Here is a 27,151-nt window from a genome sequence, read left to right on the forward strand (position 1 = left end):
CATTAAGGAGATAAAACAGGATGGGATCAAAGTGTGAGTGGATCATCCATGTTAAATTGCGGCAGGGTATACAAATGAGCTTACAGTGAGGATCTGCACATAGTGCGGCGTAAAACTAAACTCACTCATTCACTCACTCTGTCATCATGACTATTACCATAACACTAATAAACACCATAACAATCTCCGTCACAATGTATTACCTCCACCGAAACCAAACATCAAGATGGCCCAGTGGATAAAGGCGCCGCAGTCGCTATTCAAAGTTATATACCTCAGCTTGCTTCAAGGATCCGTTGACAGTGTGCTACATCCAAGATTCGATCCGATTATGTCCCGACCCGTGAAGGTCCGGGTTTGAATATTTGATCTTCAGTAACCCATGCTTGCCGTAAGAGGCGACTAACAGGATCGGGTGGTCAGGATCGCTGAATTGGTTGACACATGTCATCGGTTGCCAATTGCGCAGATCGATGCTCATGCTGTTGATCACTGGATTGCCTGGTCCAGGCTCGATTATTTACAGACCGCCGCCATATAGCTGGAATATTGCTGAGTGCGGCGTAAAACTAAACTCACTCACTCCAATTATGTCCCTTGGTATGTCTGGCCGAGACATACGCGCCTGAATTTTACCGAGGACGTCAGCATCTTTTCCAAGCGGCACCGTCCTCTCTCCCCGTGATCAGCTGACACTCCGTGTTACAACTGAAATACCGAAACAGTTCAAAGCCGCATCAACACCAGCTCACTCAGACACTTTAGAGAAATTTCAACGAAAATTGATAGGTTACTGACGAATATTGATAAATTGAGAATCGTGATGAATAACATGTATGTCCTCCCTTGTCAACTAGCTCGTTCATTTCGTCGAAGCACGGCGGTACGAAATTTTTATTCATCCATTTGTCAGACATTTAATGAAAGGTTTTAGCTTTGCCGCTCTTAATATGTACATGTGTGTCGGAACCAATGACGTACTCCTATAAGGTCACATAGACCTTCTTTTCTAGTCTTGAAATTAACATATTAACATTCATTGCCATCTCTGAAATGAATGAAATGCGTAAAGAGGCCTGCAAAGACGTTTATATACAGGCAACCATTATATGTAGCATCCAGCACGTGTCTTACTCTTATCTAATGCAAGAACATCCAGGGATCAGAAATACCTTTCCTGCATTTTCCATTGTATTTGCATTTTTAAAATCTAAATATAGAAATATGGCTTGCTTGCACCGACTTCCTTGTCAAAACAACCTGACTTTATTGTTGAAACTTTACAATACTCCTGTCAGCAAAACCATGGTTTGTTTGCTTTACCTGACAGACAACTCTGCACAAAAATATGTTTTGAAATATATTCCTACCCTGGTTGAAAAACTTAAAACAAGGATGTTCTGACTTTTAGTATGAAATGTCGTTACCAGTGTAGGTATGATCCATTGAAAAAAAAACATTTAAAATACAGTAAAACAAAGTCAGGTGGCCATTTTGCTATGCGCCCACTCGAATTCCGTCCGGTCCGGGGCAGTGGGGTAGCCTAGCGGTTAAAGCGGGTTCGAATCCCCAAATGGGTACAATGTGTGAAGCCCATTTCTGGTGTCTCCCGCCGTGATACTGCGGGAATATTGCTATACCATACTCGCTCACTCGCTCACTCACTCACTCACTCACTCAACTTACACAACGCCATTACATTAATGCAAAAGACAAACAAGCACTGACTATCCTCGGAAACATGTCACGTGAGGCTTAGAGTGAAACACCAGTGAAATGTATATGATGACACCGGGTGTTCGGGAAACAAGTTAGCAAATCTCGCCCTACCAGTGGCAAACACCATTTACATCATCTTGGCAAGAAAAACTTTTCAAAGCAGTTAAACGAAACTCTTTTTAAACGAAACAAGTCAATTGCGTGCGCTCTATCCTACCCATATTCATGAGTGGGGCAGATGATTTAAACGATATTCCCCTGTTATGTAACGGCACATATTATTATTTCAGGAACAAGGACACTGCATGGACTTGTTTGCTACATTTCAAGACACGTGATTCGTATTTTTGTGTGAACAAGGCCTCTTTCACTACATATTGTTTAATAATATAAAACACAATATTGTCAAAGTTCACTTTCAGTAAAGGCTATCTTGTTAATAAAATGGACTTGCAACATAACACTGTTACTTCTGACAAATATGAACGTTGCACTCAGTAATTCCAGCTGTATGAAGTCTGTGTCTAAATAATCGAATCTTGATAAGACAACACAGGGACTGATGTCATGAACACCGCAATGTGTGTAATCGGGATACGATGAAATGCATCAAGCAAGTCAGCGAACCTGACCTCCAAATCGAAGTCGCCTCTTACGAACAGAATGGGTCGCAGAAGATCCCTTCTAACCCCGGTCTTCCCGCGGCTTCAAAGCGTGAAAACTAAAATCGGTCTTAATTTTTTGTCTTGAAATCATTAAGCGTAAAGTTGACTATTTACTTCCATGAAATCATTTATTGTGAAGTTGACCCTTTATTTCCAGTGATTGTTTTTAGTATTCTCCATGAGCAAAAGCAAATTTTTAGAGACCTTGGAAATCGATAACTTAAGCATTATTATACATAAAACCGTGCAAAACAAAAGCTTTTAGTTGGAAGTTTCGCTCAAATTAAATAAGTAAGCATTAATGGTATAAAATCAATATGAAGTGTAGCCGTTTTGAACATGGCCGCCGTAAAGGCGTACGAAAAAATAGAAAGTTTCGTGAACATTGCGGTGTAAAAGGTTGAAATAAAACGTCAAACTGGGACACGAAAGTAATGTCAGTTGAAAAACGTCACATTTTACCCTCTCCCATAAGAGTCAATTACAACATAAGAAATAAATGGTAAGTAAAATCGTAGACCCTTATGCAACAAACCACTCAAAGTAAGCGAATAAATGCTAAAAAATGTCTTCAGTTGTCATCACGTATGTGAGTGAGTGATTTTTGTTTTACGCCGCTTTTAGAAATGTTCCAGCAATATCCACCGGAATTGGGCTTCACACAATGTACCCATGTATGGAATCGAACCCGGTGTGACGAGCGAACGCTTTAACCACTCGGCTACTCCAACACCTCATGGTTCATGGAGCACTCCGGTTATAACAACTAGGGATGCCACGATACATCGATACATCGATACATCGATGCATCGATACATTTTCTAAGACGATACAATTATCGATACATTCAAAACTGTATCGATATTTAGTTTTGAAAGTAGCGGTTTAAATATGTTTGTGTATCGTTTACATTTTGCAATTGTATCATGTCTTTGATGTATGAGACTTATAAATGATTATTTTTCATGCACAGAAATTGGAAATTAGAACTTTTTAATCTCTGAGAATAAAAAATGTTGCTCTTTTCATAGACAATTATAAAATATGAAATATTAATGTTCAAAATGTAAGTAAAATTACGCTATAATGCCGCGAAAATAGGTATTGTGATACGTATCGAATCGTGAAACTTATGTATCGTGACCTCCCTAATAACAACAGCTAAAACAACACATTCATACATGGGAAAAGGTTTTATTGATTATCGAATTTAATCATATCAGGTACACCGTTCGGCATTCAACAAATTTGCACATTAATGAACTTTAAATCTCGAAATAAGCAACTTTAACAGCAGTTGGAGCTATTACAGGCATTAATGATATGGTCATATAATATTAAAATATATTCGTTAAATTATTAGTATTCCAACGTTCATCATTTTGACATAAAATGGACGTATCTAAACTGAATACATGGTATTATGATTTGCATATTTGATAGAATCAATTTTAATTACACGAACACATTAGAAATCCTTTCACAATTACGACAATTTGATTTCGACAGCTGCACTAATTGACTCTCTTTCAACAGACTGTGGTTATCGTAAATTCGTTGGAAAACAATTCTCGAGTATGAACGTACGTGATAATATGATTCTGCCTCCGCAGCAATCTGTCACGTGCGATTCCATCGTCCATTGGGCATTTATTATGCATCATGGTATTGTTGTTAATTATTAATATGTAGCGACCGTGGGTCCTTTCATCATCTCGGAGCTTCATTCAACTCTGTTACTAGGAAACAAAGGGGGTAATTTTCTCATGTTATTGCAATCTAAAATTAACTAATATAATTTCTGACTCATTATTATTATATAACCAGAATGACAGAGTACGACGGGTTTATCTGGTAGGCAGTGTTTCCAATAATGAAGTGTTTGTTCAGTCTATCTAAAACCCGCACGGGCTCTCGGCGCAAAACAACCTTTCATGTAAAACGTATTTATCACACCCTTGGAATTTGATATTTCCAATAGTCCGTGAACTATTTCATATTCAATCCACACAATCCAAAGCAATCCAAGATTTTCGACCGTATCTTAAATTTTTCTTGGACTGTTCTTAATTAGCAATGACTTTAAGCATGGATTGTATGTTCAATGTTTGTTTCAAGACCAGTCGCTTAAAGCGATTAAGATTGTCATAAACTTAAGCTGTGATATGCGAGTTGTTCTGCCTAATGCTACGACCGCTTTGGTGAACGGGTCCTGGAATGAAAGCTTTTTTCCAGTTCTAGGCTCCCTGCAGATGCTTCCTTTTATCTTTGGATCTATCCAGATTGAACACGGGAAGGAACATGTCAGTCGAGAAGTTGTATATTTTAGTTCGCAAGTAAATAGTTCAAATTGACTGTGCCCAATTGATTACACCGTCCCTTGGACCTTACACCTTTGCACATTGCAATTATAGCGCAAAAAACACCCACCCGTCCGTTCTTTACATAGACTTCCAATAGTCGTTGCTCATTGTACACATTCCCTTTGCACAGGTTGACTCAAGTTGTGTGTAACATTTGCTGTTATTCTTATGTGTTCTGAATGTTCTTTTATGCTTTTCGTATGACCTTCGACTGCACTGATCGTTCATTTAGCCTGTCTGGGAGACAATTTTTCCGGTTACCGTGGTCTGAAGCTAACGGCGAACGTAAAACACTAGCACCAACATGACACATCGATTTAGTCCTATGACTATAGACCGCCTCCGTGGTGTAGTGGTTAGAGCGTCCGCCCGGAGTGCGGAAGGTCGCAGGTTCGATCCCCGACCGCGTCATACCAAAAGACGTTAAAATATGGTACTTGTTGGTCCCTGCCTGGCGCTCGGCATTAATGGGTACAACAAGGACTGGTCGGCTCGGAGTCAGTATAATGTGTCTGAGTGGGGTATTCATGCTTCACTGCGGCATGGTATCTCAGTGGGCTAGCACTATAAAACCAGCTTCAGTCTGGGCTAGTACAAGCAGCCGCACATACACATACACACGCATGCACGTCGTCATATGAGCGAAATATTCTCATGCACGACGTTAAACCCAATTCCACCATCACCACCTATGACTATAGTGTATACATACGATGGAATGTGATAAACAACTGTACATGGCCACAGAGTATATGACAAAAGATCAAGAGAAATTATTCCTATTGATGGAGGTGATAGCATATTCCTGTATTAATCTCTGATGAAAGATATATACAAAGCTATGGGACTAATGATTATCTTCCCATATTGCCCAGCAATACTTTATTGATTCCATAAGATGACTGTGGCATCCTGGATGTAAGATAGCCCAGCTTATGAACACTGGCGAAAGGGCAGCATTGTGGACTATACGTTGATACTATAAATCTACATTGTTTGGAGACATTTGGTATCTTAGGCTCTACATCTCGAAGTCTACACATGGAATTGGCTCAAAATATTACGGACTGAAATATTCAACTCAAAGAAGTTAATGATCAGCCGATTCTTTTATGTTTCTGTAGTCTAGGACTTAAAAGGTTATGTGGGCGACTGATATAGTTTATCTGTGGTGTGCGGTCCTGAGCATAGAGCTCAGGTGACAAATCAGTTGAATTTGAGCAACGTTGGGCGCGGAGAGTCCTTGGATGGGTGACCGTGTTCGGCAGGGAGTTTCTAGTCCTGCCCCCACTACGAAGCACCTGTGACACATGTGGCCTCACCTTAACCTTCTAACGCCCCACAGGTAGCTTGGGTTATCCGCGGTAATAATTAACTGTGTTTGCATGCGCTTTGAGCAGGCACTTGGTGTATGGAATTTATCGCTAGAGAAGTGCACATTATTATTATTATTATTATTATTATTATTATTATTATCTGTCATGGCATGAGTTAGTGAGTGAGTTTAGTTTTACGCCGCACCCAGCAATGTTCCAGCTATATGGCGTCGGTCTGTAAGTAATCGAGTCTGGACCAGACAATCCAGTGATCAACAGCATGAGCATCGATCTGCGCAATTGGGAACCGATGACATGTGTCAACCAAGTCAGCAAGCCTGACCAGTCATGGTGTGAAGTTCAGAACGTCAGGTTGTTTCTTGTCATGACAGATTAACTATCGTTTTATGAAAGACAGTGTTCCTAAATTTCATTTGTGTAATGTATATAGAACCATCCTTAGTTTGAAACAGACGAGTGCCTGATTTAAGTACTCGACAATGTGCTGATAAACATTCTTCCGGGGCCATCAACTTGAACCATATGGAAGTTCGGTTTAGCGAGGTTTCCCTGAACAGGAATCTCTCCGGATGTGGCGAACCATCAGGTCGTAATAAAGCCGGTATCCGATCCGTTAGGTTTATTTATTTGTTGTTTGACGACACACTTGGCAATAGCCTTGGTATGGAAATAGCAAGGTCTGGAACAAGCAAGCCAGTGATTGACATCATGAGTGTCGAACCAGGCATTTGGGATACGAAGACCAACCAAGTTAACGAGCATGGGCTGACCAGATAAAGGAACAAACAGTCCTGTACAAGAGACTGGGATGGTACTCTAAAAGATGTCAGGAAAAAGAGTGAAAATGTAAAGTTACCGTTTGCATCTACAGAGAGAAGAAACACCCGAACATAACTGTTTTGCTGATTTGTTTATTTTTATGTACATATAATGCAACAAGATATATTTTGGTGTCAGTTTGCATTTACTTGATCGGAGACAAACATTACCTCGAGTTCTGTCATCTAACACAACTATAGCGTCCGAGTTTTATCGTTGTAAACTCAACTGACATGTCCATCATGTGGCCCAAAATCAAATGAATAACAAAGAAACATTCTAATGATAAACAGTATAAACATCAGATATCATATCTCAGTCACGAGACGTCATCGTTGACAACTATTCATGTATATCACCGGTTGCATCGTCTATGGCAACGAAACAAACAAATATAATCTGTAAGCAAGATATCGCCATTCATCGATCTCCTTGTTATCTAAATCACCCGAACAAATACTGCCCACTACTATTAGAAGACAGATGGTGTTAATTGAATAATGATTACTTAGATAAAGTCAAACTCGTCAATAATTAAAACCGAATAATTTACATGGCAATGCTAAGGCCATAGGTGTTGATGGATATGTTTGGACACTCCATCCGCGATAACTTCCATGGTTTATCATCGACATGTAAAAAGCCAGACTAGACAGTCCTAACTGATCCCATTGTGGGTTTATCTAATCTCAAAGACTATTAACAGCGCGTCGGACGGAAAAATTTCCACCTTTGCCTACCGCCAGAACAGAGGTCTGCTGGATGTCTGGGAAAAACAGGTATCACGGCTAACAGAGATATCGGAGCTTTCTTGTTGTCTCGAACTGACAGTAAGCCGACGATATGCGAATTAGTGTAAGTCAGGTGACGGTGGTAGGTGACTGATGATAAAGCCCCAATTAGCGAGTAGACTATGCATGTTGCTAGAGAACGCAAGGTGTCTGTCTTTCAAGAACAGTTAAAGTCTCGCAGGTCATCGTATGTTTCCAGTTATTTCAGAGAATTTCAGAATAGCTGCTTCTCTGAACGTAGATTGGGCTTGTAGTAATAACAAATTGTCACTCAAGTAGGTAAATTACAAAGTCATTTTAATTATACTTCATAAACTCATTCACTCATTCTAACGTCAGAGTCGGTACCCGCATTGCATGTTTGAAAGTGGACCATTGTTCATAGCCACAAGATAGCAGCATCTTCATCCCATTTATACTTTAGTCTTATCTCCAGCTACAATCACATGGCATTTCCATTGAATACGTTCAGCACTGAATAGAACCAGATTCAATGGACCCTCGAAACGTCTTTGCAATATCCGAAAGTTCTTGAATTACATTCGCTGTATATCCGATCTTGTTAAAAGCGAAGTCGACTAACATCCTTCTAACGCACCATCATAGTCTCTCAATTTAGGAAACAGTTCTGTCGGCCATCGTTGTAAGACGGTCAACAATTATAGAACACGCAAACGACCTGACACTTCATTATAGTCATCATGACAATTTCCAGCAAATACATGCAAGCGCTAGAGAGCCCATACCACAAGGGTTAGGTTTCCAGGATGTTCCATCCATCAAGAGCTTCCCTGATATGTAGTGTAGCTTGGGTGTCAGAACTCGGAGTATATCCATTGACATTTGCTTTTTGAAAGTCTAGGGCATGTGAACCGTTGTAAATTATTATATTCCATAATGCATATAGCGTGTTTGGTACACAGCTATTGTAGAAATGAAATCAAATTGTACTTTTTATGTCTCGTCGGTATTGTAATTTCGAATCTACTCTCTACCTACTTATTTTCCCGGGTGATATTTTCACACTGTCGAAACGTAGAGATATTTTATCGTTGCCATAGCGAGAAACATATGCTACCAAAATGTTCGTATGGTGCTTAAATATTACATTAGGGTTCTCTCGATCATTGTGAGATGGACAATCGGTGTCCAGCGCTCCCCAAACAGATACACACATACGCTTATCCATAGTGTCACTTTCCCATTTTCTGGAGATTAAATATTAATGCACTTAAATTCATTCTAACGTCGAATGAAAATACAAGGGAGTGATTAATTTACAGGCCGCGAGCCGTTATTGAATTTGGGGTGAATCTATTCAATGCTTGGGGCTTTCTCCAATCAATTGGAGCTAAACTTTTCATGTGGATGTTAGCATAGGAAAGACATTTACTACTCTTTCCGTGAAACAAATTTACAAACTTGTTGACGCATGAAAATTGGAATTTATTGCTTGTGTAAAGAACATGCTCTGGGCGAGAGTTTTGATTTTTCAATCTTGTTTATGTTTCTTTTATCATAGCTGTCCGAGTTGACGGGGATATATTGGAGTTTAATAGTTTATTTAATCAATTCCTTCGATCAACTTGTCTTTATCAAATAGAGACATAAATGCGTTCAATTCAAAATTAGTTTGTCTTCTAAATTCGACCGTTCAATGTTAAAGCTGCTCGGGTTTTCATAATAGAGAGTTTCACTGAAGGGTGTACCTTCAGTCAATGATTGCTTCTATTTTGTAATGATTATCTATACCATGGTGTTCATGGTGTTCATGATCTGACAATTACATCAGTGTAAAAACACAAACAATTATCACAGGTTTCAGCTTCCTAAGTGTGAATTAGTGAGCGAATTACGTTTTACGCCGCTTTTAGCAATATTCCAGCAATATCACCGCAGCGGACACCAGAAATGGGCTTCACACATTGAATCCATGTGGGGAATCGAACCCGGGTCTTCAGCGTGACGAGCAAACGCTAATACCAATAGGCTACCCCACCACCCGCTTCCAAGGACGTTCCGTTTTCATCAACTATGAACACTATATCATTAATGAGTTTCACAACAATTAATATAATGTTTAGTAAAACACATTGATAGTTGTGAAAATGTATACTCATGGGCAAGAGTTCTTAATATGCTGTTTAAACAATATCTTTTTTTTTTTGCTGCAATGTACTTTGAAACACGTTCTATCTATTAAGAAATTGTCAGTTTGAAACAGCATTACTACATTACTACCATGACGGTGGTCGCTTGGTGTTATGGTCATTGTCCTTTTACACATCAGTAAACACTAAAGCTGAAATTAACAACATGCGAGCGATATCATCCATGTCCGATCTCTCCTCATCAAGATTTCATTTCCTAAATTAAACGTCCACATGCTTTCGACATAGTTATAATTGGGCATATTATCACCCAAAGGGAGAAACCCACAGCCGTGGCCAGTTGTGTGGCTCTGAATGTCCTTTCAATTCATGGATGTGAACGCCAGATTAAATAACAACTGCGGCGAATTTAGTGGGCAGATGTGGATTATATAAATCACACTTCAGCCCGTCCCTAGGGAACCTACCCCCAGATTCCACTAGTTTCCCCTTCCTCTGCCCCTATCAATAACAAACTAGCGGGAGAGATACATACGCCACGCAGAGCCGCACAGCTCCGCCTCACGAATCGATCGCTTCCGCGGAACTTGACGGACGGGAGCCGGCGTTTGAAATAGATACAAGGCTAACGCGCGTGTAAGCGCGCAGACTTACTGTTGTGAGAGTTAAGGGGGCCACATGTTTGTCTTTCATTTTCTGTACGATATGCCAAAGACGTAGGAGGACTATTTACAAACTCGGCTTCGTCCTCTGTTAGCATATTGCTAACCGTGGAACTATTTTGTGAAGGAAACTTTTGTCTTAATCCCCTGAAGTTTACACGAGGCCGAGCAGACGATACTAAGATGCAGAGCGAATTGATGTGAAATTTGTGACGGATTACCCTAACACCTCTCGTTATTGAAGTTATGAACAAGTCAACAAGGCGAGGCTTGAAACATGAGGGAACTTTTCCTTTTCTCCGCTTTGCTGCAATTAGGTAAGTCAATAGACGGTTATTCAATAAACTATTACCGCTTTGCTTAACCCCTTAAACGCTAACTATGGCATTGATCGTTAACATTTGTGCAGCCTTCTCGTAAAATGAAATTATAATTAATCGTGAATCGTTTTGATTCTATGTTCATCATCAATAGTTTGCAATATTCTCACGTTATAGATCTCAACTCCTATTAGCTATTACTTAAAGTAGAAATTAAATGCATTAACATTTCATGATTTTCTCCGACATTTCCAAAGGCCATTAAATAACAATGTTAATTGACAGGTGAGGAGAATAAGGATATAAAAAATCCCATAAACGTCTTCATTTTTAACATCAATTTCATGATGTAAGATTATTCCGTACACTTCCTCCATATGCCTTTGTGTTTAAGTGATATAAGGTTTAATTCCGTAACCTTGAACTTAATGGCGTGGAATATCTTCCTGACAATAATCCTGAAGACAAGTGTTATAGATTTGGACATGTTGCCATTCATTAAACCTTTACAAAATCGATATATCATACTGAAGTCTTAATACAAATGACAATTGCCCGTGCGAATGCAACTGCCAAGGCTATTAGTTCTCAAGATTGATAATATTCATCACAATCATATGGTTTGAACATCGTGGAATCCAGAAAGACGTTTCAATGGGATATTTGGGAATTTTTTCTTACAACAGATAAGACTTACTATTGAAATATAATCCAAAACTACTGAGAAATGACTGAAAACATCTTGACTGTTCTTATCATCAGACGTTATTTTCATACACGGTTAATTAGAAATGCCGATAAGACAGATTCCTGATAAAATGAAATGGACACAGAAGTATATTAATATATTGATTGCTAAAGCATTAAATTAACCGAGTTCGCTCTCCTCATGAAATAGACGTGAATGACACGATATCCAAAGTACATAAACGAGACGATGCCCACGTGTATGAAGGTTGCTGGTGTATATAACATGTTAATGCCTCAGTTACTGCAATATACATGAAACATATGCTGACATATACGCCGAAACCTGTCATTCACATGACATGTACACATGCGCATTACAGAGTGACTGCTATGAACATGACACATAGCTGCATGTATCATTAATCTTATCATTTCCATGAAATAGACGGGTTGACTGCAACGCAAGGCTACGTGTGTTTATAACATCTTCTGTATGATCGACAACCAATAGATTTGTAGAAACGTCTTACATAGATATAACTCTGTATCGATTATCGATTAATGGCCGTGTTGATCTTTACGTATAGGTGGTTTGAGGTGAAGGATTTATTCTTGCTATGGACAATTATCACCTCATATACACGTCTATATGAGCAATGTATAGGCTTTAGCACTGCATTTGTCAAATATATTGAAATTTAATTGTCTCACAGGACATACATATATGCAATACACAAAACTTTGTCGACATAGCTAATGTGAAAAACTTGTGGGAAATGTGATTTTATATCTTAAAATAAGTAACTTTTTAATATAGCGTGTGAAGTCAATTATAATCAGAGACGCAAATCTGTTAATCTGGTGACATAGCGATAGATTTAGAGAATAAAAGCTATAATCTCTCTCTCTCTCTCTCTCTCTCTCTCTTTTTATCTCTCTCTCTCTCTCTCTCTCTCTCTCTCTCGGTCTTTATCTCTCTCTCTCTCTCTCTCTCTCTCTCTCTCTCTCTCTCTCTCTCTCTCTCTCTCTCTCTCTCTCTCTCTCTCTCTCTCTCTCTCTCTCATGATATATTATAATGTAACAGACTAGAGTGTTGTGTATATAGCTTGATGAAAGACATTTCACAGAGGAAATATAACCAAAATGCCTAATAAGACATAGTTAAGTCGGGCATCCATTTCAATAAAGCGGCAATATATCATCATTTAAGCAAGGAGCGTGTAGCGCTTTATCGGTCACGTCGCATATTGTATTTCTCTTTCAAGCGTCTGGACGATCTGTTACTGGCCAGTGGTCAGCCTGTGTTCGTGACATGTAATCCTTGCTGTATTTAGCAGTATTGTTGTCCTAAGTGGACGACGGATCTTCAATTAAGTTGTCGTGCACAAGCGTGAAAAGTTCTAGTCAGCTCCGAATATATGTAATCAACGTGTCATTCAGGAACTTCTAACTTCTATACGTACAATTTTGTTCTCAGAAAGACATCAAGAACCTTTTCAGGGAGAAACCTTCCACCATTGAACTTCTGTGAATGTATGAACTTTCTGTAATTGTGTTCACTGAATATAAGAATATATTGCCTTGTAATAAAACGCATTTTTACGCAGACAAATGAGTTGGAATTCAGTCATACTCAACAAAGATGTTGTCTTTATTGTATATATTCGTATATCAATTCAACCTCAAACTGCCAAACTGCCAAATCACTAACGTCAGATGGCATTAGTGATTAAAATAGAAAAATGAAAATATATTTGCCACATTTGTCATTCAGGGTACTGTGTCACGTGACTAATACATTCTATAATGGAACTGTTAATAGCTTTACCACAAAACCGGCGACAGATTTGCCAGTGCAAAATGTCCTGTTTGTCTTTTAATTACCTATGCGATTGATTTAAAGACATCAACGTCAATATTTCAGCAGTGATATCGTGTTTAAACGAACATCCCTATTCCGACAATGCTCTGATGCTCATTTGCGTGATGTACATGGGCTCATCAAAAGACACTTAAAGTCTGTTTACCACACTCAGCCCATACTAACAAGAGCACTATGACTATCAAACGGTGAAGGTGTTCCTATGTACATACTCCACAACGCGGGGTTTCCATACCTTTCAAAACCCGAGGACTCGTGCCTCAGCTTCCGGCCATGCGAAAACAAAGATCTTCTATCAGAGAATGTTTAAGGACGCTACCTCGAAGCTTGAAATGAGGTATCTGACCTTGCTATCTCAAAATTCCTCCACTGACACAAGAATGTTTAATCTTTCCCCAAGAAAGATGTGGAAAAAAGTAGCTTAAGAGTAATATCTCTTTGTCAGTTAGATAAACATTGCTTGCTTTCAATTTACACCAAATGTTCTTCACGTGTGAGATAACCATGAGGTAATGGAACTCTTAAATGAAGGACATAGCCGTTTATAGTTTATGTAACCTAATTACAAATAAATGTTATCACATATATTGAACAGTTATGGTCAATATGCCTGAGTATGGTCTGATCAATCATGTTGACAATTCTGTATTGATTGTCAGACATGTTCATTGGTCATTAATGTCACTGTGAAAACAGACAATCAATCAATGCTGATTATTATAAGCTTGGACTGCGACTGTTATTAGCGTGCAGTGATTGCAACAATACCTTCAGAAAGACACCCGCTCAATGTTCAACAAAAGGTGTCTGGGCCGGAATTGGCAATAAACCGTTTTATGGAAACACACATAGGCAAGCTCGCAGGGGATGTAGCCATTACTCAAGCCTTCTCAAACATACAGAATGATCGCGATAAGGCTGGCATAAAATATATACTTATTGCTGCAACGATTTTGATTTTTTTAGCTCCCTGTTTAGTTAATCTGAGACATTCCAGCGTTTTAGCTCTCATACGTAAGGTGATAATTCAAATAACTACTGTATCGGGCCAAAGATAAGGGATTTTTTCTTGGCACCGGATTGCCCCAAAGAAGCAGCTCGAACTATGAAGTCAAGGTAGTAGAAAAATGTGATATCCCGATTTAGGTTCTCACTTTTCTTGCAACAAAAACTGAGTACAGAAGAAACATCGACCCCATTGCTTCGTGTTGACGCCGCTCATGCTGCGAGATGAAGGTTCAGGCACAAACGTTGGAATTAAACCAACGTTAACCTTCTACAAGCTGGGGTGAGATTCTAGATGGTATTTCAAGCAAGATTATGAATAAATGCAATATCTGCCAACCGGGATCAAAACACCTGTCTTGTGAATGAGACCACTATCTTTGGATGGGAACATCATGTGGAAAAATGAGGTATTTTTAACCTACATTAGGCCGAGAATATTCGATATCCATCCCAACATCTGTGAAAAATATATTAAGGTTGAGACTACTGTCAAGTATTGTTTTGGATTTTCAAGGCAGTTAATGCGAGTGTGAATTATTCATCGACCTGTGGCGGGTTAATATTTGTGTTGCTTGGTTCAACCGCTGCTTTAGATGGCATCATTAGTGTGATATATAACGAAGCCCTTTGGTTTTATGGGTTGTAATATGAAATATTATTATGAATTCATTAAGCTTTGATGTTGGAAAACCACTTTGGCAATGTGTTTCGTGTTCCAGTGTAGTGTTGATACGGATTTCAATGATAATGGAATGTGAGAGGCTGTTATATGGGCGAGATGTATTTCTGTTTGGTATCACATTGCCTGAGTGCAAACAATGACATCGTGTCACATGACCAATACACCTACCACGTGTTTCCCGACACCATGATATGCCAGCCCGTTCGACAAAGATCATTGGTACCAGAGTGTATGACAATGTATGTAATTGTTTAAGTTGATCACGAAACACTCTCTTATCTAAAAGCAATATGTTTCAATCTTAAGAAGCATTATCGTTTTAACACAATTACGCACCTGTTGTTTGGGTAGAATTGTAGAAATGTGCTCCTGGTATTTCTAATGTTTTGCTCGTTAGCGTTAGACCAGATTGGTTCTCGTTTTGTTTTGACTGAGGCTGATGTGACTGATGGAGGCTGCTCCAGTGATGAATAGGTTTCATCAATAGCGAGATGCTCTGTAGACAGGCTTCATACTTCCTCGCATGCCGGTGAGGACTTCATACATTGGTATATTTGTACAAACGCATATCGGACGTCTCCTGAAACAAAGGGAAAGGATTAACCAAGGATGAGACCTCTCCCTCCCCTCTCTCTCTCTCTCTCTTTCTCTCTCTCTTTCGCACCTCTATCTTTATGTATCTCGCTCTATCTGTCTATCTCTCTCTCGCTCTCTCTTTCTCTCTCTCTCTCTCTCGATCGCTCGCTCTATCTCTTTCTCTCTCTCTCACTCTCTCGCTCTCTCACTATCTCTCTCTCTTTCTCTCTCTCTCTCTCTCTATCTGTCTGTCTCTTTCTCGCCGTTGTTTGCCCTTATCAATCAATCTATTCCCCGTCTAATTCCCACTTACATTTACAATATGTCATCCCCTCTTTGCACCAATTTCATCCACCATGTTCAGTGATAATGTCAACTAGACAACTAACTCCCAAGATATACACACACAGGGACAATAAGCTTGTATCACCCAGCCATCCCGACGTTAACGATCTCTAGAGGTGTACACTCAGTGTACGGGGACTCAGTGAGGTATATGCCTCCACAACGTACAACAACGAGACATAATAGGGGCACTGACTGTAACGGTACATAGCGTACCCACGTGGATGCTGTAACAAGTGAACGCTGAAGCCGATATGTCACACATCTACCTCTGAGACTTACCTCGTCAAATGAGTCTAGACTGCAATTGGTGTTATATGTCTGAGCATAGAAGCAGTCCTAGATGAAGGATGAGTAATGTTCAACAATGAGCACCAAACACTATAGGACTCTGATTGATGAGGTACAGAGAGCAGATATCTTATTACAGACGGAATATTGACAAAGCTACCTCTATACTATATATGAGTGAGTGCAGTTTTACGCCCCTTTTAGCAATATTCCAGCAATATCACAGCGGGGAAAACCAGAAATGGGCTTCTCACATTGAACCCATGCGAGGAATCGAACCCGGGTCTTCAGCGTCACGAGCGGATGCTTTAACCATGAGGCTACCCCATCCCCCCTGTACTATATGTGGACATGTTGTTAATTTATAATAAATGATAACGGTAAAAAACATTTTGTATTTTGCGTCTCCTTGACAAACCCATTCGGACATCTGTTAAAATGCTGACAAATGTATAGAAATGTGTTTCTTCCACAGCTGCTGAAACCACAGGCCCTCCCTTCAAAATTACGCAAGCACAATATGGATAATATTTACTTTTTTCATAACTTGGAACATCTTAAACATTTTATTGTTGACATCAAGTCGGAAGCAGCACGTTGCCAAAGAAATCTTCAACAAATAGCAAATACGTCCCCTGGTTCTTCAAAACAACTGACTGATGTCAAAGGCACACCTGCCAAGAGAGTTGTATGTTAATCTTTGATTGTGTTTGATGAGATCCCGGGACGAACATTCCTTCCTTGTTGTAATACATTCTCCAAACCGCCTCCCACAAAATTCACATCGCCACGTTTGCAGGAATGGAAACAGATTGATTTAAATTAGGCGTTTTAAACCTTGGCAACGATTACAAAATCGTATCTGTCTTGGCGTAATTACAAATCGACAACGTGCAATTGTTTCAGCATCATGTAGGTGTTCTTAAAGAGACGATGACGGAGAAAGTGTCCGAAAGAATTAGAAGTAATCGAAGCAACATTCTATGGGTTCAGGTTCCCCATGCAGTTCAAAGCTCGTATTACAGTAATGTGGGCAATAAAAACGCTCCCAAATAGCTGGCCTTTTTCCATTAGACGCCATTCCGCTCGCAGTCAAACCGCGTATTGTTTAAATGTTTAAGTACTTGAGAGCAGGTTTCTTACAATAAATATTGTCTTGTTTGGCTTGCTGTAGCGTCAGTCTAAAGGCACTTAATCTATGGATATTTCTGTTGAAACAATTTGTCCTCTTCTCAGCGTACGGACTTTAAACTCGGAACTACCTTTATGTTGGGCGACAGAGTATCGCCTGGTCACTTGACAAACCGTTTGTGTGGATAAACAGCTAGCTGGTACACACAGCGTTCAACAACTAAAGTCTATGTAAACTAGTTATTGGTCGTTAGTGTTCTAAGTGTTCTAGTCCGTCTCACAGTCCCTGAACCACATTATTTTCCCTACTGCCTAGCCCTCCCTGCAATACTAAAACCCTAAATGAAGCATGTCTAGATTCCCTCAGAATTTCCAATCTGACTCGGGTTCCTTTTCAATGTAAATGGGTTTATTTGTTATTATCAAAATTATATATATTCAGAGACTAAGAGTTAGTCTATAAGTGTTCCAACAAGCCACACAGATGGACTTACCCCTTCTGTATAAGTTAAAACCGTTACAAAATGAGTAAATGTCACGAGAAGTGATTAAACAGTATAAGCACAGTTTCGATATTTACAGAACGTCAATTGTAATGTCAATTACATTATATTGCAATACAATTATAAAATCATGTTCTCATGTTCTCGCTTTGAAGGATGTTGTTTTTCATTTTCTACATCTCCTAATGTTTAACGACGCTGAAAGTAAATAGTCGCCTCCATCATTCATTCGATGATAAGATCACCTGCCGTAAACCGGCGGTAAAGCGGTTTGTACCTCTGAGTCAACAAGCTGAGGTTTATGGCAAGCTCGCTGACATCTTCAACAGACGCTTAGCACAGACTTGCTTATGTATTTAGTAGTTAAATCCCAAACGTTTCGTTATACTACAAATGTCTTTTGATTGTTTAGGTGCCTTGGTATTGCATGTACGTGTTCCTTTCAGCTGTAGTCGATTTAGTTCGCCGTCGATTGCAGATGCTGACGTGTCGTGGAGTAGGTGTAGCATCAGTTAGAGCGGCCCAGAGATACAGAGGTAGGAAGACCTAGTAGTGCTACTGCTGCTGCTAAGACTATTAGTATACTTAGTGCCAGACTGGCAGTAGATTTATGTGCTAGTTGTTTAACGCTGCAATAAGCAATGTACCACGTATGTGACGGCAGACTGAAACTAATCGAGTCTGGACCAGACAATCAAGTGACTGACAACATAAGCATGGGTCTTCAAATTGGCATACAATGACATGCTTAATGAAGTCATCAAGCTTGACCTCACGATCCGGTATGACGCCTCTTACCACAAGTAATCGATGTTGAAGACCAATTCTAACATTAGTAGTAGTAGCAGCAGTAGTAGAAGCAGCAGCAGAAGTATATAGTAGTAGGGGTGATGGTGGTATTTGTAGCAGCATTAGCAGCAGTGTGGTAATAGTAGTAGTAGTAGTAGTAGTAGTTATAGTAGGATCGATGGTAGTAGTATCAGCAGTAGTAGTAGTAGTAGTAGCAGAAGTAGTAGTAGGGGTGACGGTAGTAGCAGTAGTAGTAGTAGTAGTAGTAGTAGTAGCAGTAGTGGTGGTGGTGGTGGTGTTATTTTTGTTGGAAGTAGTAGTACAATATACATGTATACCCCAGCTTCAAGTGTTGCTAATGTCACCATCATCAAAGACGTAATGTGTGTGTGTGGCTGTACCCGGTCCATATTAACTAGAGAAGTATTGTCGTTGGTCATTCAACAAAATAAAAAGAATACAAAACCCTCACCATGGTCTAAAGAAATCTCTTCACAAAGGAAGTCAAATTCCCGAGCCTGTATTACCCAAAATGTTCATAACGTGAAGTAACACGCACTTACACCTCCACCGAGGAAACCCAATATCCTAATATACCTTCCTGGAGTGATGTTGTTTGACAGGTCAAGATGTTAACAATTATCCCCCGTTTAAACCAATTGGGGAGGGAACCTGATGTCAAATGTAGCCGACAACTCTCACTGCTACGTTTGGTGGTAAATCATTTGTCTGTTTGGTACAATGAATGAACGCACATGGGTATTGTTTATTTGGAGATACTTCAAACGACATGGCTATCGCCGAGTAAACAAACTAAATGACATTAAAGGCCCATACAAATGAACCTAACCTTAACCGAACGAACGGATGTAGCTTGAAAGGTATCAACTCGTCTATCACGATGAATTTCAGCGAATAGTGTTTCTTCAACATGCTACATTTTATTCAAAGGGTAATATGGTTTGTTCATCTGTAACCTGCTTGTAAAACATATCAGTCTTTCCACCCCTTTAACTGAATATCAGTTATATGGACACATGTTCATTTGGTAGAATAACATGAAAATGCGTACAGATATCTTGTTAGCTTTTGTGCCTACTGGTACAAATGTCAGAATGATCAATTTGTTATATTGCCATATAATATTTGTTCTCTGCTTCAGGCAATGTCGCTTCATGGTGTTTGTGTTTGTATAAGCTTAAATAAATACTCTGTTCATACGATAAACCTGGTTGCGATCAGAGATCATTATTTTTCAATTAGATTAGCGGAAAATTGATTAAATGGTTAGGAATTACGTTGTTGTCTAAAGAGACTTTCCAAAGAAAACAATCAAAAGCATTTCTAAAAGTAATAACGCTTCTTCCCCGTTTCACGTCTTCCGCTGACTTTAGTATATTATTTCGATGTTCATATTGGCCTCAGTAGTTAGAAGAGCTTTGATAAAGTATTTTCATTTCGTTTTATAAAAAGTTAAAATGAACCTGTGATAATCCCAGTATAGCTCACATCTGGCACAATTCCCAGGAATGGGTTTACGTCATTCAGACAACGTATGGCGTTGAATTAACGCTCTAACGTTCCAACGATGCTTCCAAAATGGCCTTGGAAAGCATATGCATCGTGTTAAACAACACCAGCTCCATCCAATTTCATGTGTTGCAAGACTTTTTAGATAATGCTCCATATTATATTTATGCTTCTTTTCCGATATTACCTTGGTTAAATTGCACTCAGTAACGTGTAACTGCCGCATGTGGTTTGAAATCTGGTATACGCTGTGATGTCTACCATGCCGTCACCAGTTGTATGCAGGCTGTCTATAGCTCACCCAAGATGATATCAACACAGTGTACATGTCACCCCCTAGTGTTATACAGTGCTGTGCCTGTACTCCCTCCCAGCATGGGTGTCTCTACCATCACCAGTAGCAGATAAGCAGAGACGATGTCCATATCACCCAGTTTGACCATGTCCTTGGTACATTGCCGTCAATCAAAAGCCACCGTGGCGACTCACAGGGGGTTGATTGGAGACTAGGATCCCGTAATGAATGAAAATTAACTGCCATGTAGATTCGAATTGATTATTTTATTGGTTGATTGGATTAGATACTTGGAATTTGGAGTATTAAGCTTTCATGATGAAAGGGAATTTGGAATTAGCTCTGGGAAAGTTAGGGTACTTGTTGAAAGTTTGATAGAAAATGATAGACGCTGGCACAGTATCCCGTCTCCCGTAAATCATTAGGTAACCGCAAACAACCGACATATTCTTCTCTCAATTCAAAAGGAAAGATAAATACATTATTATTAACGAACCCTTTAAACTGTTGAAGATAAATGCGTTCATGAACCTAGAATGAATCACCGTGCATTTTGTATTACTGTTTAAATGTTAAAATATTAAAATGTATATTAATATTGAAGCGTCATATAACATATTCAACTGTAAAATCCCACTGATACAGTACAGTGCATTTGTATTGTCCTTATAAGACATTATTCCCTATTCTATATTACAACGTCCAAGTTATGGTCCTTATACTAAGCTATAGAGTCCACTGTAAATTCCCTATTTTACAGTATAGTGTCCTGTGTAAGGCCCTTATTCTAAGCTATAGTGTCCTCTGTAAATTCCCTATTTTACAGTATAGTGTCCTCTGTACGGCCCTTATACTAAGTGATAGTGTACTCGGTAAATTCCCTGTTTGACAATATAGTGTCCTACGTAAGGCCCTTATACTAAGTGATAGTGTCCTATTTAAATTCCCTATTTGACAGTATAGTGTCCTATGTAAGGTCCTTATTCTAAGCTATAGGGTCCTCTGAAAATTATATATGTTACAGTATAGTGTCATTCCAATGATCCTTCTCATAGATTCTGGCGTTCTCTGTAATCCCCGGTAATACAGTAGAGTGCGCTATAGATTTCTCTGTAAATTCCCTATGTAAGATCATAGTGACATTGTTCCTGTAACGCGAGGCAAAGGTGGCCCAGTGGTAAAGGTGACACATTTCGCTGTGTGGAGCTGCTTCCTCTGGGAGCGCCAGAGCCATGACTGGTTTGAGTCCCTCTTTCGCCCGGTATTTTTTCTAGTGTATCAGCTTCATAAAACTCTGAGAAATTTTGTTCAAAAGCAGCGTTAAACCCAAATCACTCACTCATTCACTCCCTTCAATACGTATAAGGTTCCAAGATGTCAAATGCACAACCCAACCTGAGGACCATTTCGACTTGTCCTTCTTTAACCTTTCAGAACGCAAGACCACCACGACCCACAAATAATATTATTTAGCCCGATTTCCTCCAGTTGAAAAGAAGACGTTTTCTGTCTAGAGAATCGGTGAATGGGCCAATCACTTTAGAATGACCTAATTTACGCCAATCTAATTGTGCAGTGACAGTGCTCTCCTAAAGCGTGATGAGCGCTTGTGACGGATCTCCACTGGCAACGTAACGATGTAGAAACGTTCACAGGGGTCACCCTCCCCATCACACTACTAGTCGAATAACGTTCCTAATTTTATCACACCCTGAGATTGTTTCTCATAGAGGCTTGATATACTACGTGTTATCTGCCATATTCCAACTCTGACTGATGCCATTACTAAATTTGCGCAGCCGCAACGTATAAGTGATAATTGCTGGGATTGCAGCCAAGTCCCAGTTTTCGAATTTGACACTAGAACGATTTCGAAAGCTCCGATAGACAAAACTGAAGATAAGATGGTGTACGGTAATGATCAAGGCCACAGACATGCCAAATTACTGCAGACACGTTGTACTCCTGCTGAAGTAGGCGTTGTATCATGTGACCAACGAATAGACTAAATTCACTCACATGACTCCGTTGGGAGGGGTTACGCAGGATGTTGAGCTAGAGCGAGAGACATAATTTAATTGAGATGGGATGTACGAGTAATATAATAGCCAAAGCTGGATAATCGTTATCTTAAACGTACAAAATATGTTCACGGTTGGGTACATTCCGATTGTTATCTCATTCGGAGCTTCCATAATGATCACCGTCATACTCGGGCCCGCTGAGGTCTGGCGTCAGTTATACTAGGCCATCGTATTTAAGTCAGATATAACACTTCCGGGTTGTTCATAATGACTGAAATGTGACTCTTCATCACCCTGGCTCCAGCGTAGGTGGCGTTATCAACATAAGTGACTGTTTCGATCTCACTTTCATTCCGCCATGTTTAAATATAAAATTTGGAATCGTACTATGGAACGAAACACAGGACTGACGATGAGAGATGAGATGAGAGACAGTTGGCTTTCATTTCCACTGCCAAACATTACAAGCAGCAGTTCTGGTCTCCATCTCCGAATGATTATTGATGGAAACCGTCTCATCCTCTCGCTCTTTGTAGTTACAGTACACATCAACGATGACGCCACATACAGTCTCAACTGTACTGGAGTAACGTCCCTTTAACCCGTCTCGTATATAATGCACCTCAACGGGGTTTCTATTCCTGACAGTAAAAGAACCATTTGGGAATGGTTCCAGGAACTGATGTAGTCAGTACTGACTGAATGCAACATATTTTCTATAATTCTTCAAGTTCAATATACCCGAAATCTATAAGCCAACTGCCTCATTGATATTACAGTATATTAATGCTACTTGAATTATTTTCAGGAACTGTTAATGATTTGTGTGAAAATATGATATAAGCGTTAACCTCGCTGCGATCAGAGGTTGAGGACGGTTCTGCTTGATGGCGATATTCCATTCAGGACAGAAGGACTGTTATAGTTATAGTCGCTTTGTGGTCTACCAATGTGTGATCAACCGGTTCTATTCACCACCGGTTGCAGATGCGTCTTAGAACTCGGGGAATACTTGTATCCTCGGATAAGGATGCATTGTGAAGACCAAAACCATATGGGAATTGCAGATTGGTTCACTTCATTATCAAATGTGCTCCAGATGTACTGACTTCATTAAGGCATGTTCTGGAAGCGGAAATTGGCGATTGTGCTTTAAATTCCGTGTTCTTTTGACTGGAAACAGGAATTGGGCCGCGAAACGGACATAAGGTGTTATCAAACAGTCGTGGCGTTCAGTTTAGTGAGAAACCTGCTGATACTGATTAAGATGTCTCTCATCTTACAAGCCTAACACACCTTATTCCACTCAAACGTTGGTCCATTCTACATAAGCTTATCATTCAATTTACCCAATATATTATTCAAGTGACTGCAATAGAAAAAATAAAGATCAAAGGCGACATAGATAATTGATGACAATCGTACATTTTCTCTTATTTGAAGAAAGCTGCAAGTAAACCGCTCACGTTCGGATCACCAAGTGGTACTAAGTACCGCGTTGCCCTTGTTGATTCAGTTGATGGGTCGACTGGACTTGGCTGGGTTTCGTCTGGCAGGGTCCTCAGACTCCATGTTACAATGTCCGAGTAGGTGAAGTGGTTTTACCTCTGTCTAGCGCAGTCTCTGTCATCCCACAAAGAAAGTGGAGTAAATTAAGTCGCGGACACTATCAATCTGAATCCAAGTTCATCAATTAGTCCATTGGCTTGCCATCACAACTCTGTCAGCCTTGTTTACATAGTCCGCAGTTTGTGCCACTTAATGAGCTTCCGGGTAGGCGATCTGATTTGTACGGGGATCGAGATCGATTGTTAAAATGGGAGCGAGCCGGTTTGATAATTTGTTTTCCGTGAGAGACGGGAGACCTCCGTGTTGAATCGTATTGACTTATCCTGTGCTTAAGACATCAGAGAGAATCCTACTTACACAAAGAACCACCAACCACGCTGCACGGCTCTGCTTACGGTAATGCACGTGCATTCGCGTCACGGAGATTATACATGTGACAAGTGACATCTTTTGAGAACTACGGGTCAACTGGAGTTGAAAGATGACGATGTTATTCATCTGGTGATGTTGGTTAGATCCGGAGGCTGAGGACGCCAAGATCAGTTTACATCAGTCGACATGCATGGTTGGTGGATAAACACATGTTCTATCTGCGGTTTGACATAAGGCTTTTCTGACCGGAAAGTATTGACACATGTTGGTTATGTCTGTTAAGGATGGAATTAAGTTGACGGGTTACTTCCGCATCTGCGATGACAAAGCCCGAACCCTCCAGCGTTCCGACTACAGAGGGAATCTGTCACATTTACATGTTATGTCAATAAACATTAAAAGAATTATTCGACGAGTTGATGGGATACATTTGTGCGTTGTACAGTAAATCTGATATCAAATGAATGCAAATATCCATCTTGCCCACAAGGCGAAAGTTTTTCAAGGACATTAATATATTATCTCTCACACAAACATATAGTCTCTGAAATATAGTTGTGTATTAAGTGGAATAATTCAATTCCATGACGGGACGCTTGAGTATTCAAGAACCCTTAAATATCTCTACTTCAGTAGCTGATAGGGGACGTAGAAAGGTTGCTAAAGCTGAGGAGATGTGAGTAGAATGGTGGGAATCTTATAAAATAATGTAAACTACGGTTTACCACTAACTTTAGTTCCTTATAACCGTGGGACGGTCGGGTAGCCCAGTGGTTAAAGCGTTCGCTCATCACGCCAAAGACCTAGGTACAATGTGTGGCCCATTTCTGGTGTCCCCCACCGTGATGGAATATTGCGAGTACCTAAGGGAGGCAACTGTGCACAGCGAATGTATATGTCTGGGCCACCCATTTCATGTGGCAAGACTATTGTACAACTTCCTCACAGGGGTGGTCGGGTAGCTTAGTGGTTAAAGCGTCCGCATGTCACGCTGAATACCGGGGTTCGATTCCCCACATGAGTACAATGCGTGAAGTCCATTTGTAGTGTCCCCCGTCGTGATATTGCTAAAAGCGGCGTAAAACCATACTCACTCACTCAACTTCCCCACAGTACAACGGGTCAGACTGAAATGAAAGTCACTGTGCACCAAAAAAGACTCAAATGAAACCCACTGACAAACTAACCAATACAATCTGGAGTTCGAACCGACGGTTACTGACACATCTACTTTATTGTGTAAATAAATACATTTGTTATATAGGCATAGTTTTTTTCTTTTCTTTTTTTACTTTCTTTTTTTTTTTTTTTTGGGGTGGCGGTTAATTAATGCAACACTGCATCTAATGGCGTCATGGAAAAAAAACTAGGTCTCTACTTCATAATAACAGCAACAGTGTTATAATAACAATAAAAACATTGATCACACAATTTGAAAAACTATTCTCGCGCTGGATGTATGTCATCACGACTAATGCCCTAAGCTATCCGTCTGCGCATGTCTGTGGCAAAGAGACCGCGACTGTCTCGCTGCATATCCTAGCTTCATAAACAGAAATATAACTTCACATATGGCTACCATGTCTTATTTAACAAGGGCGCAGATCAAAATCTGTTTATTCAATTTCTTAACTTGTTTTCATAATGTATAAATTCAGTTTGAACGAGATCGTAACAATTATGCCTTTATGAAAGAGGTCGTGTTTGTTATCAATGTTAAAATCTGTTGTTATGGACTGGTTTTGAAGTTGGGCGAGTTCTATTTGATATAGTGTCTTGTAATACCAATCAGTGACTCAGTATGGGTGTTTTCTTTTGTCAAACACAAACTCCGCCAGCTGGAGACAGAATTTCCGAGTCAACGGTTGGACACTGATCAGAGAAAGGTTTTGTTACTGAGACTCAAACAGTGTGCATAGTTTTATTTCCAGTTAGTTATCGAATCAGAAACAGTTATCGATTATTTAACTTAATTATCTCAGTGTCAACATTTGATAATCATGTTTGTTTTGTTAAAGTTTCGTTTATAGTGTCAAAATTCGATTACAAACAATCTATTTCCCATTAAAACTGGCAAGAGGCCATCAAGACAGAGATGACCTCACATATAGCTTTTTAATGCCACGCATCCTTCCAATCTATAGCGCTCAGTCTAGAAGATGTTGGCTGTAGAGGAAATAGTCTTTCAAAATCAGTAACAACACTTTGTTATTTGTAATATTTGACATTCATGTACTTTATGCTATGTGTTACTCAGAACAATCCGGCAACGCGAGTTTGTAACATCTGTAGTAATTTAATTTTAATTCTAAACCAACCAGATGGGATTGCTACGTACAATGTATGTTCAAATTACCATTTGAGAAAAACATCCTTGACAACACAGAAGAATATATTTTGCATTTTAAGATTTCACAGACTTCACATAGGTATTGAAACAAAAATTGAACTGAAACAAAACTGAATGTATATTACATATTCTCAAAGTATCACAATTTAAATAAACTTTGAATATATAACGTCAACGCCCGTGAAAAAGTAGCCTCTTTTATCTGCTGAAACATATCCCGTTGTTTATAAAAAGCAACATTGTGATTAAAATAGATGCACTTACATTTCAAACATTGAAATAAGAATGATGTATTGGCTAAATTACAAGATTCGACTATTGCCATCT

The 27,151-nt window shown here is 39.6% G+C and overlaps 1 protein-coding gene across 1 annotated transcript in view; it reads left to right on the forward strand.

Annotated features, from left to right (window-relative positions):
* The first annotated feature begins 10,347 nt into the window (after nt 1-10,347).
* Nucleotides 10,348-27,151, forward strand: part of LOC124291844 (lachesin-like) — a 65,477-nt gene continuing 48,673 nt past the window's right edge. Inside the window, exon 1 of the mRNA XM_046728914.1 lies at nt 10,348-10,784. Within this exon, the coding sequence (XP_046584870.1) occupies nt 10,745-10,784 (40 nt within the window). The 5' untranslated portion in view covers nt 10,348-10,744. The remainder of the gene's footprint in view (nt 10,785-27,151) is intronic.

The sequence above is a fragment of the Haliotis rubra genome, unplaced genomic scaffold (genome assembly GCF_003918875.1).
Source record: "Haliotis rubra isolate DU_JTF1 unplaced genomic scaffold, ASM391887v1 Scf50, whole genome shotgun sequence".
NCBI classification, from domain to species: domain Eukaryota; kingdom Metazoa; phylum Mollusca; class Gastropoda; order Lepetellida; family Haliotidae; genus Haliotis; species Haliotis rubra.